A 17780-nucleotide genomic window follows, 5' to 3' on the forward strand; every position below is an offset into this window, starting at 1 on the left:
GCCTTTACTATGAAATTTATAATTGTTTGGCTAGAAGATAGGGTATGCTATTGTTTGCTATAGCTGTGGTGTCTGAAGCTAAAATTTCCTCTAGTGTACTTGTTTTTGTTTCTCTTGTTGCTTTTGGATATCCCTAGTAAATCTTTAACTAGGGTCTGAGGCTTGCACTTCTCTTAGCTGTAATCCTCTATTATTACCCAAGAGCCCTACTGATGTGGTGATATGGCAAGGTGTGGGAGAAGAGAAACATGCTATAGTCCTGTGATTAGGGATCAGCTATTTTGTGAGACTGAGTTGAGCACTTTCGTTCTCTCACGTTGAAGGCTAAAAGGGGCTGGCATTGGGTGTTCCCTGTTCCCTAACGCACGTTAGGCTCTGGTAAAATAGTTTCCCTTGAGGATGGATCTTGTTAAGAAGAACAGAATGCTCTGAAAGCATTTCAAAAGGGTTATTTTTTCTCTAGCCATGCAAAAAGCAAGATATTTTCCTCCGATCTTCACACTGATAATCTCTTAGGCTTTTGGAGTTGAAATTCAAGAAAGTTGTGGGGCCCCTCGAAGGCTGAGCCTCCTTTGCAGTTTTTAACTCTCAAGCAGTGAACTAGAGCCTCCAGCAGTTCCTCACTTGCAGTTAAAAATGTTCCTACTGATATTGGTTGACTCCAGCTGTGATGTTGACTTCAACTTCTGGCTTTTGTTCCTGGTAAACTGTGATCCTCTGGTAAGCTGTGACTCTCTATAACTGTCTGTCTGTCTCTCCCACTTCAGGGTGGCAGTTTGCCTTGTGGCCTCATTTCCCTGGTGGGTCTAAGAAGAGTTGTTGGTTTTCAGTTTGTTAAGCTTTTTTTCTTACTGTGAGGATGGATGCTTCCAAGCTCCTTACATGTTGGACCAGAAACTGAAAATTCTTTGACATTCCTTTGTAAATTTATGCTTAAAATACCTATCATAATTGAAAAGTGCTAGTGTCAAAATCTCAGTGTATTCTTATTCTCCAAAAATTCAGACAAATATACATATTTAGTTTCTGTTTTGATCCTTGAAAGAAAAGAAAAAGAGACTTTTAAAATGTCTGTTATCTGCTAAGCACTTCCTTCCAAATGATATGCTTTTTTGTTGTTCTTAGAATAGATAAAGATGGAGAAGAGGAGGAGAACTAAGAATAATAAGCCAAGAATCACTTACTGACCACTAGGTCTTGTTATATAGTTTGATGCATTCTTAATTATCTGAATCTGATGTGTTTCACTCTTTAAAAGGCTCAACACTCTATGTTACTTAGTACTAAAATTTCAGGTTTTATCCTGCCTCCTCCTGAGTCACTGTCTAACTTCCTACTATAAATATGGGTTAAGGGTCAATTGCATCATTTTCAAGTAATCTTCCAGCCTACTTAGAAAGTTCTGCAAAGTGACTTGGAATGAAATTTGAACACTTACAAAGATTAGAGAGTAAATATGATTGTTTGTTAAGGTTTAGTCACATTATAATCATCTAAATGCATTTGTTAATGGATGTTTATAAAGAGGATAATTTAAAATTTTACCCCATAGGACATTTTGCTTTTTAGAATTGTTAGTTAACAAAATTGATTAATTTAGGGCATACTATTTAGCTCCTTTTTGATTATGTGAAAATACAAGCTGAATATTACTGCTTTCCAAGTTCACATGTGTGGGTAAACACAAATATACATACACACACACATAAAATACTGTATTTTATATATTTTTGAAAGGAAAAGTAAACTCTGAGTAAATGTAATGACTATTCAAAAATATCTTTGCTGATTGGATTAGCATTCTGCTGTAAACTTTAAAAAATGACTTAGATTTGATATTACAAAAGGCTCACTTTTTTGTTGTTGTAATAAACACTATACCCTTCAGGTATGATCACTGGCCAGAGAGAATTTCTTACCAGTAAAATAAAAAAGGAAATAGTTGAAGATCTCTGCAATCATGCTCATATACAAGTGTGGGAACACTGTGAGCAGTTTCACAGTTGAAAACAAAGAATATATGTGAATGTATATTAACATAATAGGCAGTCTTGGATAGTTAAAACTTGCTAACCTTTGGTAGAAGCCCAAGTAATTACCACTAGCAGTGGCACAAATTTGGAGGTAATAATAATGATAAGAATAATGAAAACACAACCCTGACAATACTAATGGCTAACATTTATTGATAGTTTACTATGTGCCAGGTATTGTTCTAAGTACTTTACATGTACTATCTCATTTAATCATGCCCTGATTCTGTGGTTTAGACATAAATGAGTAAACTTAGGCACAAGTTACATGACTTGTTAGTAAGTATCAGAGCTGGTACTTAAGCTCACTCTTAACTCTGGAATCAGTGTTCTTAACACTGAGTTTTTAGAACATTAAATTAAACAACTGTTAATTTACAGAGTCATTCTTTTCACAATTAAGAAGGAAAACATGAGTAATTTTTAGTCCTTTCCTTTTTTCAGGCATTTCCCATGTTACTTTTCAAGAAGGCATGTCATTCAGAGTTGTAGATCTTGGGGGGGTGGAGTAGCATTAAGATCAATCTTTAATCCTATCTCTATGGGTTTGCTGATGAGTTAAAAATAGGTTTTATGTGAATTGATTTTTGTCTTATTAGAGTTTAATCTATGTAGACCATTGTTACATAGACCATTGTTTTTACATGACAATATAATTGAAATTTACTCAGATATCCACATTAATTTATAATCTGAAGCAAGATTGTAGCAATATAACTAACAAGGCAAAGGTGAGAAGTAAAATAATCTAGTGTCAAACTGGAGATACGTGTGCAGTGCTCCTTTGTTGGACTCAAAACACATTTCTTTTTCATTTCAAAGACTGATAGGCTTGAAAAGTAGGCTTCAAAAGCCAAGTAGTGATTTAGTCTTATCCAGAAGCTTGCAAGATCATGTTAGCAAACAGGCAATACTGCTGCCACTGAGTTAACTCTGGTGCAGGTCTCCTGCTTAAGTCTTGGAAGGGTTTTCCTTCCTTCTCTCCTGTCTACACGGTGATCTCAATTCAAGGTGGTAAGTCTCAAATTAAGGGTCATCTTCGTCTTTTTGTAAATCCATCTAAGATTATTTTCTACTCTTTGAAAAGCAACAAGAATATAACTGTCCACCTAAAGCCATTTTTCCTACTCCCCCCACCTTGAAATTCAGGTTTATACTTTTATTAAAGTCACTTACGCCTATTTGTATTGCTTAAAATAATTTCAGATTTTGAGTTCCTGCTGCCTTAACTACTCCCCTTGAGAGGCTTACAGCAAGAGGAGCTTGTTTATTTTATATTTGCATTCGTATTTACTCAGGAATCAAACTTCATCACAGAGAAACTTAATAAAGAGATAAAGAGAGTACCCTAGTGTTACATGGCAAAGGGTGCGGTCGGTGACATGGCTTGGTTGGGTAACCTGGCAAGAAAGACCCCACTGTAACACATCTGACTAGAAGGACCAGGGTTTGCTGCCACGACGCAAGTCTGCTTTTCTGAACTGGGACTTGGAAGAGCGGGCGGCAACTCTGCACAGCACAGCTGCCGAAAAGAAAGAGAGCTGGAGACTTGCTGCACCGACAGCAGGAAGTGTGAGGCAGGCTTGAGACCCAAACACCGAAATCCCTTCTCAGCAGCGCCCCCCAAAGCCAGCCACTGCTTTCTCTAGGAGAAGGCGCAGAGTCCCCAGACCCAGTCTGGCCGCACCCCATCTCCTTTCTCTTGCCTCCGCAGCGGCACACAGACGAGCACGTGAGCGCGGCAGCGCGTCCCAGCTGTGCCTCAGCTGACCGCCTCCTGATTGGCTGAGACAGACGTGGGCTGGGGTGGGGACTGGCCGCCTGCGTCCCTCGCCATTGGCTCTCAAGGAACCCGCCTCCCCCTCAGGTGAGGCGGGCTTGCGTGAGCGCGCGCCGGGCTCCGCGGGGGCGCGCGCCCCCAACACTCCCCTCCGCGCGCGCGCCCCCGAGCGCGCCTCCGCCCTTGCCCGCCCCCTGCCGCTGCCTCAGCTCCTCAGTGCACAGAACCGCCTCGTCTGAGGGGACGCGAGGATCGCCCTCGCCGCCGCTTTGGCCAGTGCGTCGGCTCGGGCCCTGACAAGCTGCCCCTGGGGAGGCTCTTCGGAGCCGGAGTTGGACCTCTGCGATTGCCGTCTGCTCTCCCTCCTCTGATCTCACGAGGGGTTTCCCGCCTCGCACCCCCCACCTCTGGACGTGCCTTTTCTCCCCTCCCCGCGTGTGGAGGGAGCCAGCGCTTAGGCCGGAGCGAGCCTGGGGGCCGCGGGCCGTGAAGGCATCGCGGGCACCGATTCACCATGGAGGGCGCCGGGGGCGCGAACGACAAGAAAAAGTAAGCCCACTCCCCTCCGCCGGCCGCCTTCTCCCCCCGGCGCCCCCGCCCGCCGCCGGGGGCTCGCGGGCCGGCCTCCGCGTTCCGGGGGGCCGCCTTTTTGTTTCTGCTTCTCTCCCCTCCTCTCTTTCTCCCCCAGCCTCGCCGGCCCGGCTCCCCACTGTCCACGTCGCCATCTTGTCGTGGGGGTGGGAGACGCGTCTAAAGTGCTTTCAGGGGCCGGGGGCCGGGGGCTGGGCCCTGCTCGCCTCCTTTCCCGGCAGCCCGGGCCTCGCATCGCCCTCCCTGCCCGCCTCAAACCCCCAGCCTGCCGCGTGCCCTGCTCCGGGTGGACTTCCCCCAGCCTGAAAACCCCGGGAAGAGAAATGAGCCGCAGCTTGGTCGCCGCCACTTGCACCCGAGCTTCCGCTCCTTCCCGCCCCCATCCTCTCCTGTTCCATTGAAAACTCGGCCCCGGGGCGGCCCTTGCACGCAGGTCCTGGCTTCGGTATGGGTTCGGGGCCCTGGGTTTCCGACCTAGGAGCTCGCGTGGTTGGTTGGGTGAGATCTTGCTCTGCGGTTGTCCGGCCAGGCGGGTGACTTTGCCTTTGTGCATTAGGGATTTGCCGCGATGGCCTGGGATGCTAACTTTTTCGTTTGCACGTGCAGGTTTGGTTTGGTTTTGTTTTAATCGCGTTGAAAAACTTGCCTAGAGCAAGACTCGGAGTAACGGGAATTTTGAGAAATAGTAACATTTTAATGAGAATATCAGAATTGGATACCTGTGTTTCTATCACCTGTCATGAGAGCCCAGATGTTATAAGTGAATTATATGTTTCATTCATTCTTGAAAATATCTTAGTGAAAACGTAGCGGATGGCTAAATTCAGGCAAACACTTTTAATGAGGTTCGGGGGGGGGGGGGCGGCGTATATAGATATATGATCAGAGCAAATGAAATGTAGCACTAAAATGTTACGAAGTTTTTAGATTGACCCGACTGATTTTTCTGAAATTGAGGTATATTAAAATATACGCGAAGTAAATAAATAACCATCTTGTTAGAACTTAATGCAAGTTTTAAAAACACCTCAAAGTTTGAGTCTTAACTGGTACATTATAGGATTAAGAATTGTGAGTCCAACCAGTGGAATTAAGTGCCCCCCCCCCCCCGCACCCCGACCCCCCGCCGTGTCCCCCCACCTTTTGGTCCACTCTGGTATTTTAACCTTTGAGGAAATTATTTTAAGGAATTGAAGATTTATGCTAAGAGTTCTGGTTAGTAGGCTGGCTTTACTGTTAAGTCCTTGCACTCTTCTGGGACAGATTAAGTGCCCTAATCAGTATCAGCAGAAGATAAACTTGTTTATGTTCCTGCGATTTTGTGGCTTCTTTTTTGGTCTTTCTCTAATAGAATGATAAGTTCTCAGTTTGTATACACCAGAGAAAGCGTGTATAAAATTTAAAAAGTGAGTAAACAGATCTAGACCTAATTCCAAGAGTTGCCAGGAATTAATTAATTTTGTAGAGGTGACTACCAGGCTTTTGATGAAATGATGAGGCTGCTGTAAACCTAAGGCACATCACCTCAGTGTATTGTCAATATTCTGTCCTTAGTGCTAAAACATATTTAACATTGTACATGAAGTTATGCACCATTCAGTCCCTTTTTGTATGCCTTATTGTACTTGTATCTTCTTTGCAGTTCATAAGTTGAGACGAGCATAAGCAGCTTTAATATAAATGAATTAATTACCTACTGTGCTTCACTCCCAAGTCTAAACCAGTTCTTAATTTTCCTCAGTCCCATTTATTTGCAAAATATTCTCATTTGAAAATTTAGCATAAACTTGAATTGGATTTAATGTTTCTTATTACAGAAGTTGTTATAACTGGTAAATTAAGTTAAACACAAAAATGGTACTCAACAACTTATAGGTGCTGTTTGTTAAAGAGGTCTTTTTTTTATCCTTTTCTAACTAACAATTTAAAAACTTTTAAAAAAGAAAACTGGGAGATCGAGGGGCAGAGATTTTTCTCCTTAGAATTTTTCCACTAAATGAGCAGGTGGGGGAGACAAATTTGTCTTTTTTTAAAGGAGGGCTAGGAAATTCAAAAGCTAAAGGATTAGAAATCAGAACAGAAGTTGGGTATGGTTATAATAGATTTCCCATAGGAAATTTCACATTGACTGCTTAGTAACAGGGATTGGATTTAATAGCACATTAATATTGAATTTTAGATTTCAGTGGAATGTCAAGAGGTTCATTGTTCTCTTTTAGGTTTCAGGGCAGATTCCTTCAGAGTTTTCAAAACATAGCTGTATCATTAAAGTAAAATCTCTGAGAATGGATATTCCTTAACTTCTTAACTTTGGTCATTAAAAATCAAGAACCTCTCATTCACTAGTGAACATTTTTCTTGTTACAGTTTTACTTTGATTTCCTCTTTGAAGAGGTTGCCTGCTGGTTAAGAGCTTAAGATTTGAACCGGACACCTCTGAGTCCAGCTTTTTACTTGTTAGCTTTGTGAGCCTGGGCAAGTTATTATTACTGAATGCTTCTGAGCCTATTTCCTTCTTTTGAAATGATGATAATAATAGCAGCCATCTTAGTGGTTATTGAGAAGATTAAATGAGATAATGCCTAGTGTTTGGTTTAGGAGTCTTGGTTAACATTATATACTTGAAAGTAGATGTTACTTGTTAAAGTTTTAATTTGAACTTCCACAACACTTAAACACTTTTTTGTTTGTTTTGCAAGTCCTTCCAGCTATTTGTGTTATGTCCTCTTCTCCCTACTTTCTTTTATTTCCTAAAAATGAAAAGACTGTCATTGGACCTAGAAGTCTAAAGGGATTCTTTTTAGTTAAAACAGTACCTGAATTATGTTGGCATCTAGCATCAAGTATTCTTGAGCATCTAATCTAGTGTCTACCATAGGCCCCCTTTTTTTCACATTTCCTTACCCCCTTGTTTCCTCCCCAAATAGGCTACTAAAAATTTTCTCTGGACTTCAGAGACTGGAGTCATAATCACATATACTAGTCAGACAGTTCATTTTAGCAGGGTATGTGCAAGGCACTGCAGTCTTACAAATGGCAGTAACAAACCTTTTTTTTTTTTGTCTTGATGCCAGTTTGGAGTAGACAGTTTTGTAAATATTAATATTTCCTAAATATGATGAGTTGATAAAATAAGTGTGGTAAAACATATGAGTCTACATAGTAGAAAAACTGTTCTTTACTTATGAATTTGTCCAGAGGTAAGATCATTGGCTTTATCTCAAGGCAAGGCTTAAAGTCTGTATTATTTAACTGGTTTTTGTAGCTCAATTTGTATAATATTTATATTAGTGCACTCTTCCACATATATGTGTTTACTGAACTACCACGTTGTTTTAGATTAAGTGTGGTAGTTCATTACTGTAGTCCACTACGAAGCATTTTGTGCAGTTTAGATAATATCCAGTCTTTCTACCTATTGAGGTTCACTGTCTTTGCAGCTCTATTGGGGTTTGGGCTCAAGGTAAAGATTTTGTGGTGACATTCTATTGTTGTATGTTAGGAATGGTGTGTAGAAGGCTGAGGGATTAGTCTCTCAACTGACTTTTTTTCAGAAGAGCTTATAACAGTCTTTATGTTTGGTGGTAAAGTAAAAACCTTACCATGCATGGGTGTTAAAGATTTGGGTTAGATTATTGTGCTTGTGTATAGACTTGTCCTCTTAAAATATAATTTTAAAACATTTAGATATTTAAAGTACTATATTCTTTCCTTGTCTAAGATTATTAACATAGGTCTGATTTTCCAAGTAGGAGAAAATACTGACTTAAATGTGTTGTTGGGTTAGTTTTCTATTAAGAAACTGATTTTAATTCATAAGAAGAATGCTCTTTTTTCCCCTTGTTTCTTTCTTTCTCTTTTTTCTTTTGTAAACATTGGGACTGATTATCCAAGTTGGTGGATTTTATACTCAGCCTTCTGCTGTTTGTGATGTATGTGTTGTGTATGTTTTCTGCTTAACTAGAGGGTTAGAAAAAAGAATTTGAAACTTAGATAAGCCAATCTTCTTGTTGCTCACTATTTTTGGTAAAAGTATAATGATAATTTTTAAATTTGTTATAGGCCTTGGGATTTTAAAAATAATTGTATCTCTGTTTCTTAGAGCATCAAAAAATTAAGTATTTTGTATGTGCATTGAGTTTTATATTAAAAGTTGTGTTTTCTGCAGTAAAAAATAATAAACATATCTTTGCCAGATATGATTCTTTTAGAAAAAATATAAAATTAATTATATAAAAACATTTATAAGTGATTACCTCATATGACATTTTTCTCCCATAACTTTTAAAATGATTAGGGGTTTTTTTAAGTTGTGGTTTTAAAAAACAACATAAAATTTCCCATCTTAACTATTTCTAAATGTACAACTCAGTAGTGTTATGTATATTCACATTGTCGTATAACCAATCTCCGGAATTTTTCACCTTGTAAAATTGAAACTCTAACTATTAAACAACTATCCCCAATTTCCCCCTCTTCCTACCTTCTGGCAACCATCATTCTGCTCTGTTTTTTTGAGTTTGACTACTAAATCCCTCTTAAAAATAGAATCATACAATTTTTGTCATTTTGTGACTGGTTTATTTCACTGGGGCTTCCCTGGTGGCTCAGATGGTAAAGAATTCACCTGCAATGCGGGAGACCTGGGTTGGGAAGATCCCCTGGAGAAGGAAATGGCTACCTACTCCAGTATTCTGGCCTGGAGAATTTCATGGACAGAGGAGCCTGGCAGGCTACAGTCCATGGGGTCACAAAGAGTCGGACACAACTGAGAAATTTTCAGTTCACTTATTTCACTTAATATAATGTCCTTAAGATCACCCATGTTGTAGCATGTGTGAAAACTTTCTTCCTTTTTAAGGCTGAATAATGTATAACACATTTGGTTTATCCTTTCATCTTTCAGTGGACACTTAGATAATATTGACAAAAATAATCAATAAACAATCTATAATAGAAATAGAAAAAGGTTTTCTTTGAACCAAACTGAGGACTGTAGCCCAGAAGACAGCCTCCTAGATTACTCTGAGAAATTGCTCTGGGGAAGCATGGTTTCAGCACAGTTTATGTCTTGTCAGAACAATAGGGATACATTGATACAAGGTTTCAAAAAAAAAAAAAAAAACCACAACAGATCAGCATGTACACAGCCAGTCAGTATGGCCTTGGCACCTGGGAAGGGAGTCTTATCATCCAAGAAGTACCAGCTTTGGCATCCCAAAGGGAGGCATTTAATCTTTTTTTCCCCCAAATATATTTTTTAATTGAAGAAATCACTTGTAGAACAAAAATAGACATAACTTTTAAATCAGTGGATGAAAGAAAACACCATTTACCATAGAAAGCAAATGGTAAAGAGCAAGGAAAGATGAAAAAACAAGCACAAGGCAAAATGAAGAACTGAAATCATACTTCTGGTCAGTGTGCCCCCCCCCCTTTGTTTTTTTAAATAACTGAAGCATATGTACAGTGTATATTTGGTAAACCACAGTCTGTTCTAGTTAGCATAAAATTTAAGTTAACTCATGTACAGCCAGAATGATTTCTTCATACGTCAATACGTGAAAATTTCTATTATCAGTTGCTACCACTTGTTGACCATTGTGAATAGTGACTCTATGAACATGGGTGTGGAAATATCTCTTGGAGATCTTGTGTTCAGTTATTTTGTATATATACCCATAAGTAGATCGCTGGATTATGTGGTAACTCTTCTTTTAAATTGTTTAAGGCGCTGCCTATACTGTTTTCCACAGTGGCCGCACCATTTACGTTTCCACTTACAGTGCACAGGGGTTCCTATTTTCTCCACATCCTTCCCAACACTTGTTATTCTTTTGTTTTTATGACAGTAGCCATCATAATGGATATGTTGAAGTGGTTGTGTTTTTAAGGGTTTGTTTGTGGATAATTAACCAACTTAAAACAACCGAGAACAGTTGCCACTAGAAGCTTTATCAGAAGTGAGGTTAAGCATCTGTGAAAAGAGAATTAAGTTTTTCTAGTGACTTTGAAAGATTTGATGTACCAGTACTTTCTCAGAGAAGTATTTAGTGTTTAAAATGGTCTCTACCTGTTACATTGTTGCTAAAGCCCCATTTCATTAGTAACTGTTTTAAAGTACTTAAACCAATAATTGAAGTGACTTACTTTTATTAGAGAACTATTCTCTAGATGTTATGTTTTCTTTGCTCTGGTGATCTCACCTGTTATGAGTGTCTTCATTTAAAATTTTACTTGGTTATAATATTAAACATAAAGATTATTCCCAAGTATAATTTTCAAAATTTATTGTTTCGTAAATGGGACAGAATTTAGTAATGGAATATAACTCACTGTAGTTCTTGTAGTTCTACTGTAGTTCTACCTATTGGTTTTGAAGTTACAGTATTTAAAATGACTACTAGTTAATATTGAGTTTCCCCTTATTAGTGACATTTCCATGTGCTTCTCCACTTTTTCTAATAGTTTGTGAGAATTTATTTTTCCAAATGAATCATACTGTGGTAAACATAAAGTTTAAAGGCAGAACGTTTAAATCTTTGAGTTGAGTGTATTTCTGTTCTTACATATAGATCTTATAGATCTTTTCTTGAGAATTCAGATGCTAAGCAAATTTCTTTAAAGTGATTCCTTCCTCTTTTTTTCAGTTGTGAAATGGAAACGTTTCAATGAACAAGGTCACAAATAGACCTAACTTGAAACTTGTAATGTAAAAGAGATTACTGGTATCCAGTGACCTCTTAATAAGTATTTGAATGAATAAATAAACAATGAGAATAACTGAGTGAACAAAGAAAGCAGAGAATGAGTTTAAGAGGATTTTTTGGAAGTCATCATTGCTCTTCCATGTTGCTCTTTTCATAGGAATTTTTCTTATGCTGGGGCATCTGCATCTCTTGTGCTACTTTAGAACATTCTTGAATCTTGAGTTTTAATTTTTTTGTCACTTAAATATTTATGCTGTTTATTAATACCAGAGGAGAAGGGGACGATAGAGGATGAGATGGTTGGATGGCATCACCAACTCGATAGACGTGAGTTTGAGCAGGCTCCAGGAGTTTAGTGATGAACGGGAAGCCTGGCGTGCTGCATGCAGTCCATGGGGTCACAGAGAGTCTGATGTGACTGAGTGACTGAACTGAATTGATTAATACCAGATCAGAAAACACACTGTGTTAATAAATATAGCTATGTAACATGCCTGGAGAATCCCAGGGACGGGGGAGCCTGGTGGGCTGCCGTCTCAGGGGTCGCACAGAGTCGGACATTACTAAAGCGACTTAGCAGCAGCAGCAGCAACATGTACAAGCCTTGAAAATAACTCAATACCCTATCTTAAGATATCTTAAAAACTAATTCTATATATGCAGTGTGTGTGTATCTTAGTTGCTCAGTCACGACTGACTCTTTGCAACCTGATGGACTGTAGCCCACCAGGCTCCTCTGTCCCTGGGATTCACCAGGCAGGAATACTAGAGTAGATTGCCTTTTCCTTCTCCAACGCATCTTCCCCACCCAGGCGTCAAACCCAGGTCTCCTGCATTGCTGGTGGAGTCCTTACTGACAGAGCCATCAGGTACTTTCCTATATGCAGAACACCAAATTAAAAGTTTATATTACTAAGACGCATATGTGTATGGTTGTGGAAAATCAGCTAGGTAAATGTGGAAGATATCTACTTTTGTTTCATCTTTAGCAAACATTTCTTACAATCTACTCTAAACATCTAGTAAGTTTAGATCAGTTTATATTCTCTAGCAGTATTTGAGAGTGCCCTTTTCTTATACTTGATCATCATTAAAGTTTGTTTTTAAGATGAAACACTGGCTGTTTGTTAGTATATTAGGATTCTTTTTATTGCAAGTGATGAAACACAGCTCAAACTAGTTTCGGAGGCTCGATGGGGAGGCTGTTACTAGCTCACACAATTTGGCTTTGGTTTAAGGGACAGCTAGACCCAGTATCTTAAGTGATGTCCTTAAAATGTCATCTCAGGCTTTCTCTTGAATTTTACTTGGTTTATATTTTGCTTGATTTGCATGTTGCCTCATTCTGCCACCGACATTCTATTAATATGGTATGAAATATGGCCACTAAGCATTCCCATGCTTGCCTCCATACAGTTTGTGAGGATAAAAAGGAAAAAGAAGAAAAACTCCCTCTGTCTTCTAGTATCTACATATCTACATATCAGTCTCCTGGATGAATTCCAGTTTGCCCTGCTTGGACCATTATTTTTAACTATGTCAGTGGAGTTCTCTGATTACATGAGTCAAATATCGTTTTGTATATTATTTGATTGCCTTGATGTAGATTATTAATTATCTCTTTATAAAGGACTCTTGATCCGTGCTGGTATCCTAATGAATGAGCTATAGGTTTTTGTTGCAAAGTGCCTGAATTCATATGCTACAGAGTCTTTTTTCAAGCCTCCTCAGTCTACAACTGTTCTTGCTGTGTGCCTTTGGGGAAGCTTAAAATCTCTTCTCTGGACTAGGGTTTTCATTTCATTTCTTTAAGAGAAATGTCATAATGACTGACTACTGGCTAAGAGCTTTGGCTCTAGAGGCTGGCTGCTTGCTTTGCTCCTTCAGTTGTGTGATCTCACACAAGTTGCTTTACCTCTCTAGGGCTCACTTTGTTCATATGTAAATTAGGATAAGAATAATTGCCTGATTGGATTGTTGTGAGGACAAACAAGATATTAACCCATGTGGAGCACTCAAAACAGTTCTGGCATAAAGTAAGGGCTTAATAAACTGGGAACCATAATTGTATTCATACAGTTATATTTATTAAGTTGTTTTCAGAAGAGTTCCACTTCCCTGAAATCTCATGGTATTATTTAGAATCCGTCAAGCCTTCTTTAGGACAATCTGACAAAGGCTGATGTCCTTTTGAGCGAAACCATCAGTGAACTTATAATAGTGGTAAGAATAGTTAGTGCTGCTTTTCCTCTACATTGGTATTTTTCTATCAATGTTTGGCCTTTGAAAATTACATGGACATACTTTTTTGTACAGACATTCTAAATAATCATTTTCTACAGTGGTAATAGTAAAGGAAGAAAAATACTCTGAAGTTTATTTATTTGGTTGTTAGAGGATGGAAAATTAAGAAAGCCTACTTTTCCATGCATTTTGGGGGTCAAAATTTCATTAAATGTCTATTTAGTCTGTTTACAGAGAAGAGTTGGAAATTGCCTACCTTTGCAGTAACATAGCTAAAATGTTTAAATGTTATGTTTCAAATCAGTAGAGCCTTCATTAGGAGTGGAGGAAGGGATATTTTCTTGGATAATGAATTGATTTATTTCAATGGTTCAAAAATTTTTTTCAGCCCTAGACCACTACTCTTAATACCTAAGCACCATGGCCTACAGATTATTGCACATTCATTTATTCAGCAGATATTTGTGCATCTTATTTGTTAAGCAGAGAAGTGAACTGTTGATGGCTCAGGCCATAGTTAAATATTCAGTTTTTGGTGTTAATTGATTCATTTATTATGTGTTCCATCTTTTATTTTTTAGTACAGTGTGATTTTAGGTTTGAGATTCTTGCAAAATAATTGACTTTAGGATTTAAGTATTATTAATTTAATATCAACCATCATAGGAATATCCTCTATAATTGTGTTTACAAATTTGCCAATCTACTCTGAGAATTTTCTTTGTTGTTCAGTTGTTCAGTCATGTCTGACTTTTTGCAACCCTATAGACTACAGCATGCCAGGCTTCCCTGTCCTTCACTATCTCCGTAAGTTTGCTCAAACTCATGTCCATTAAGTCAGTGATGCCATCCAACCATCTCATCTTCTGTTGCCCCCTTCTCCTCTTGCCCCCAATCTTTCCCAACATCAGGGTCTTTTCCAGTGAGTCCGCTCTTTGCATCAGGTGGCCAAAGTATTGAAGCTTCAGCTTCAGCATCAGTCCTTCCAATGATTATTCAGGATTGATTTCCTTTAGATTGGCTTGATCTCCTTGTAGTCCAAGGGACTCTCAAGGGTCTTCTCTAACACCACAGTTCAAAAGTATCAGTTCTTCAGAGCTCAGCTTTCTTTATGGTTCAACTCTCACATCCATACATGACTACTGGAAAAAGCCATAGCTTTGACTAGACGGACCTTTGTTGACAAAGTAGTTTCTTTGCCTTTGAATACGCTGTCTAGATTTGTCATAGCTTTTCTTCCAAGGAGCAATTGTCTTTTAATTTCGTGGCTGCAGTCATTGTCCGCAGTGATTTTGGAGCCGAAGAATTTTCTTAGAGACACGAAAAGCACATTTTTGCAGCTTTAAATGTTAGAAAGTTCTTTATCCCAATATTTCTCAATACCAACTAATGTTTAGATCTCTTTTGGAGCAAAGTAATACTTGTAAACCTTTGAGAAGTGCCTGCTGCTGCTGCTGCTGCTAAGTCGCTTCAGTCGTGTCCGACTCTGTGCGACCCCATAGACCCCACCAGGCTCCCCCGTCCCTGGGATTCTCCAGGCAAGAACACTGGAGTGGGTTGCCATTTCCTGCTCCAATGCATGTGACCTCAACATGATTATACCAGATTTAAAAATATAACCCTGTTCCTTTTAGTGATTATTTGGTACCAATTTGATCAGAAACATAGCAACCTCAAACATAGAAGGTTTGTAGCAAGAATAGAGACCTTATAGAGATCTTCTAGATGATCCAGAACATGCTTTTTCCCCTTTTTTCTTACATTGCCACCAAAATAAGAATAAAAACCTGAAATTCTCAGAGTTTACCTTCAGCACTACTTTCACTCTATTGAGCAAAGCCTGCCATGTTAACTCCCACTTGTTACTCTCTGAAACTGCATACATTGCATAATTGCATAAATCTGCCTTCTGTATGACATCCTTTTCAAATATCTGAAGGTACTTGCGTCTCTTTCTTCTATTCCTAAGTAAAAACATCCTTAAATTTCTTTATATTTTAATTTAAAAATTCTATGTTAAGTTCTGATTTGTGGAATGGCATAGGCCATATTAAATACAGGGGCATTATTCCTAGGTGGAATCTGAAAGCTGCTGCTTAGTAATAGTGTTATTTATCCTCTTTTTATAGACAAACAGGATCAGAGAGTTAGTTGAAAATTTATTTTGTAACATTGGACAGGATGGATTAGTGTAGGTGGAGAATCAAGCCAAGGCTTCAGAAGAGCTTCTCTTTTGTCATTATTTTCAGAAACTTCATCATGGTCAGGGTTTAGAACTAATAGGAAAAATCTTCAGGATATGATTTCTGTGTATATACCTTTGTTCTGATACATGTGTTTTCCTCCTCCTATATGAGAAATGTATCTTGTTATATTTTAAGCAAATAATTAAAGAAACATTTTTCTGGGACTTTCCTGGTGGTCCAGTGATTAAGACTTCACCTACCAATGCAGGCATTGTAGGTTGGATCCCTGGTTAGAGAGTAAAGATCCCACATGCCTGAGGGCTAAAAAGCTAAAATATAAAATGGAAGCAATATTGTAACAAATTCAACAAAGTCTTTAAAAATGCTCCACATCAAAAAAAAATTTTTTTTTTAATTCTATATCCTTACCGATTTTTCTTTCTACTTGTCCTATAAACTAACAAAGAATCAAAAATTAAATTTTAAAATACCATTTAAAAATTATAATTATGAAATGCTTAGGGATAAATTTGGCAAAAAGAGATGCAAGACCTATAAAATATTTATATAAAATATTGCTGAGTTAAAGAAAACCCAAATAAATAAAGATAATAAAAAGGACACGTTTTTTTGAATATACGCATGTGTAAAGTTTAATGTCACTGACCTTGATTACCAGTCTCAGTTCTGTTACTATCAGAAAGCATATGATAAGGGAAATGGAAAGGAATTTACAAGGTGAGAAGGGAGGTAACGCAAAGGGAGAAGAGTGGTAGAGTAGGTGATATGATTTTGGGAAAGCTGTTAAATCACAGCTGTTACGGAGAGTGAATCTTGATGCTTTGATGTTTGTGACATTGATTAAAGAGTTTTCAGAACTGACTTATAAAAAATTATTTCAGAGAACTGAAAAAACATTGCACCATTGTCACATTTTTCATGTAATCATCTTTACTCCATGGTAAATAATCCATCTGCCAGTGCAGGAGATGCAGGAGACAGGGGTTCCATACCTGGGTCAGAAAGATCTCCTGGAGGAGGAAATGGCAATCCACTCCAGTATTCTTGCCTGAAAAGTCCCACGGATAGAGGAGCCTGGCAGGCTACCGTCCATGGGGTCGCAAAGAGTTGGACACTACTTGAGCACGCATGCAAAGCCTAATTACGCTCTGATCTTTTTGAAGAAAAGTTACTGGTTTTACTGTGCACACACTTTATTACTGACTTATCATTGAGTTATCACCTCTAGCTTCTTATTCCCAGCAGTTGTATCTTGTTCTCCCAGCAATTTTACTGCTCACTCAGTTCAGTGTTCTGCCTGACAAACATAGTTGTGGTGTGTGTATGTACGTGCATGCTCAGTCACTCAGTGATGTCCGACTCTTCGCTACCCCATGGACTGTAGCCTGCCAGGCTTCTCTGTTCATGAGATTTTCTAGGCAAGAATAGTGGAGTAGGTTGCCATTGCGTACTCCAGGGGAATCTTCCTGACCCAGGTATCAAACCAGGTCTCTTGTGTCTCCTGCATTGGCAGGCGGATTCTTTACCACTGAGCCACCTAGATAGCTAGGGATATATATATATATATGTAGTTATAACTAAAAATACGTTTTTCTCATTTTTCAAATTTGCTGGCTAGCCTGTTAAATTTCTGCTATGCTGCTGCTGCTAAGTCACTTCAGTCGTGTCCGACTCTGTGCTACCCTACCAGGCTCCGCCGTCCCTGGGATTCTCCAGGCAAGAACACTGGAGTGGGTAGCCATTTATTCCTCCAGGAATAATAAGAATACTTTTAATAATAAATACAAAATACTTGTCTAAGGGTAACCCTCCCTTGGGGGGGGGGGAAACGAGGTTAGAAATCAACTTAATGAAAATTTTCATGAATTATAATAATTACAAGACTCTCTTGGAAAAGATTATATAGAAAACAAAGTGAATCAGCTATCATGTTTCCAGATGGCCTAGGATGACATAAAATAAATGTGATAAAGGTGTTGATTTAAGTGGTTAACATTAACTATATGTCATGCATTTTCCTGACATAGATTGCAGTGATAAGGGAAGTAATCTTAAACTTCAAGTTTCTTTTTAGCAAGTTGGTATTCTAGTTTCTCAGCTCTCTGCCTGTGCTCTAAATCTCTCCTCTGTTGAGATCACTTACTCTTCCTTGGTGATGATATTGGTGCTATTCACTGTTAATACTGCTTAGTGAATTTTTTTTTTTTTTTTTTTT

General features: G+C 38.7%; 1 protein-coding gene across 1 annotated transcript in view; it reads left to right on the plus strand.

The window, feature by feature from the left end:
- The first annotated feature begins 4007 nt into the window (after positions 1 to 4007).
- The window catches only part of HIF1A (hypoxia inducible factor 1 subunit alpha), a 44902-nt gene continuing 31129 nt past the window's right edge, over positions 4008 to 17780 (plus strand). The window contains exon 1 of the mRNA XM_019969024.2: positions 4008 to 4362. Within this exon, the coding sequence (XP_019824583.1) occupies positions 4328 to 4362 (35 nt within the window). The 5' untranslated portion in view covers positions 4008 to 4327. The remainder of the gene's footprint in view (positions 4363 to 17780) is intronic.

This window comes from Bos indicus, chromosome 10, assembly GCF_029378745.1.
Source record: "Bos indicus isolate NIAB-ARS_2022 breed Sahiwal x Tharparkar chromosome 10, NIAB-ARS_B.indTharparkar_mat_pri_1.0, whole genome shotgun sequence".
Taxonomy (NCBI): Eukaryota; Metazoa; Chordata; class Mammalia; order Artiodactyla; family Bovidae; genus Bos; species Bos indicus.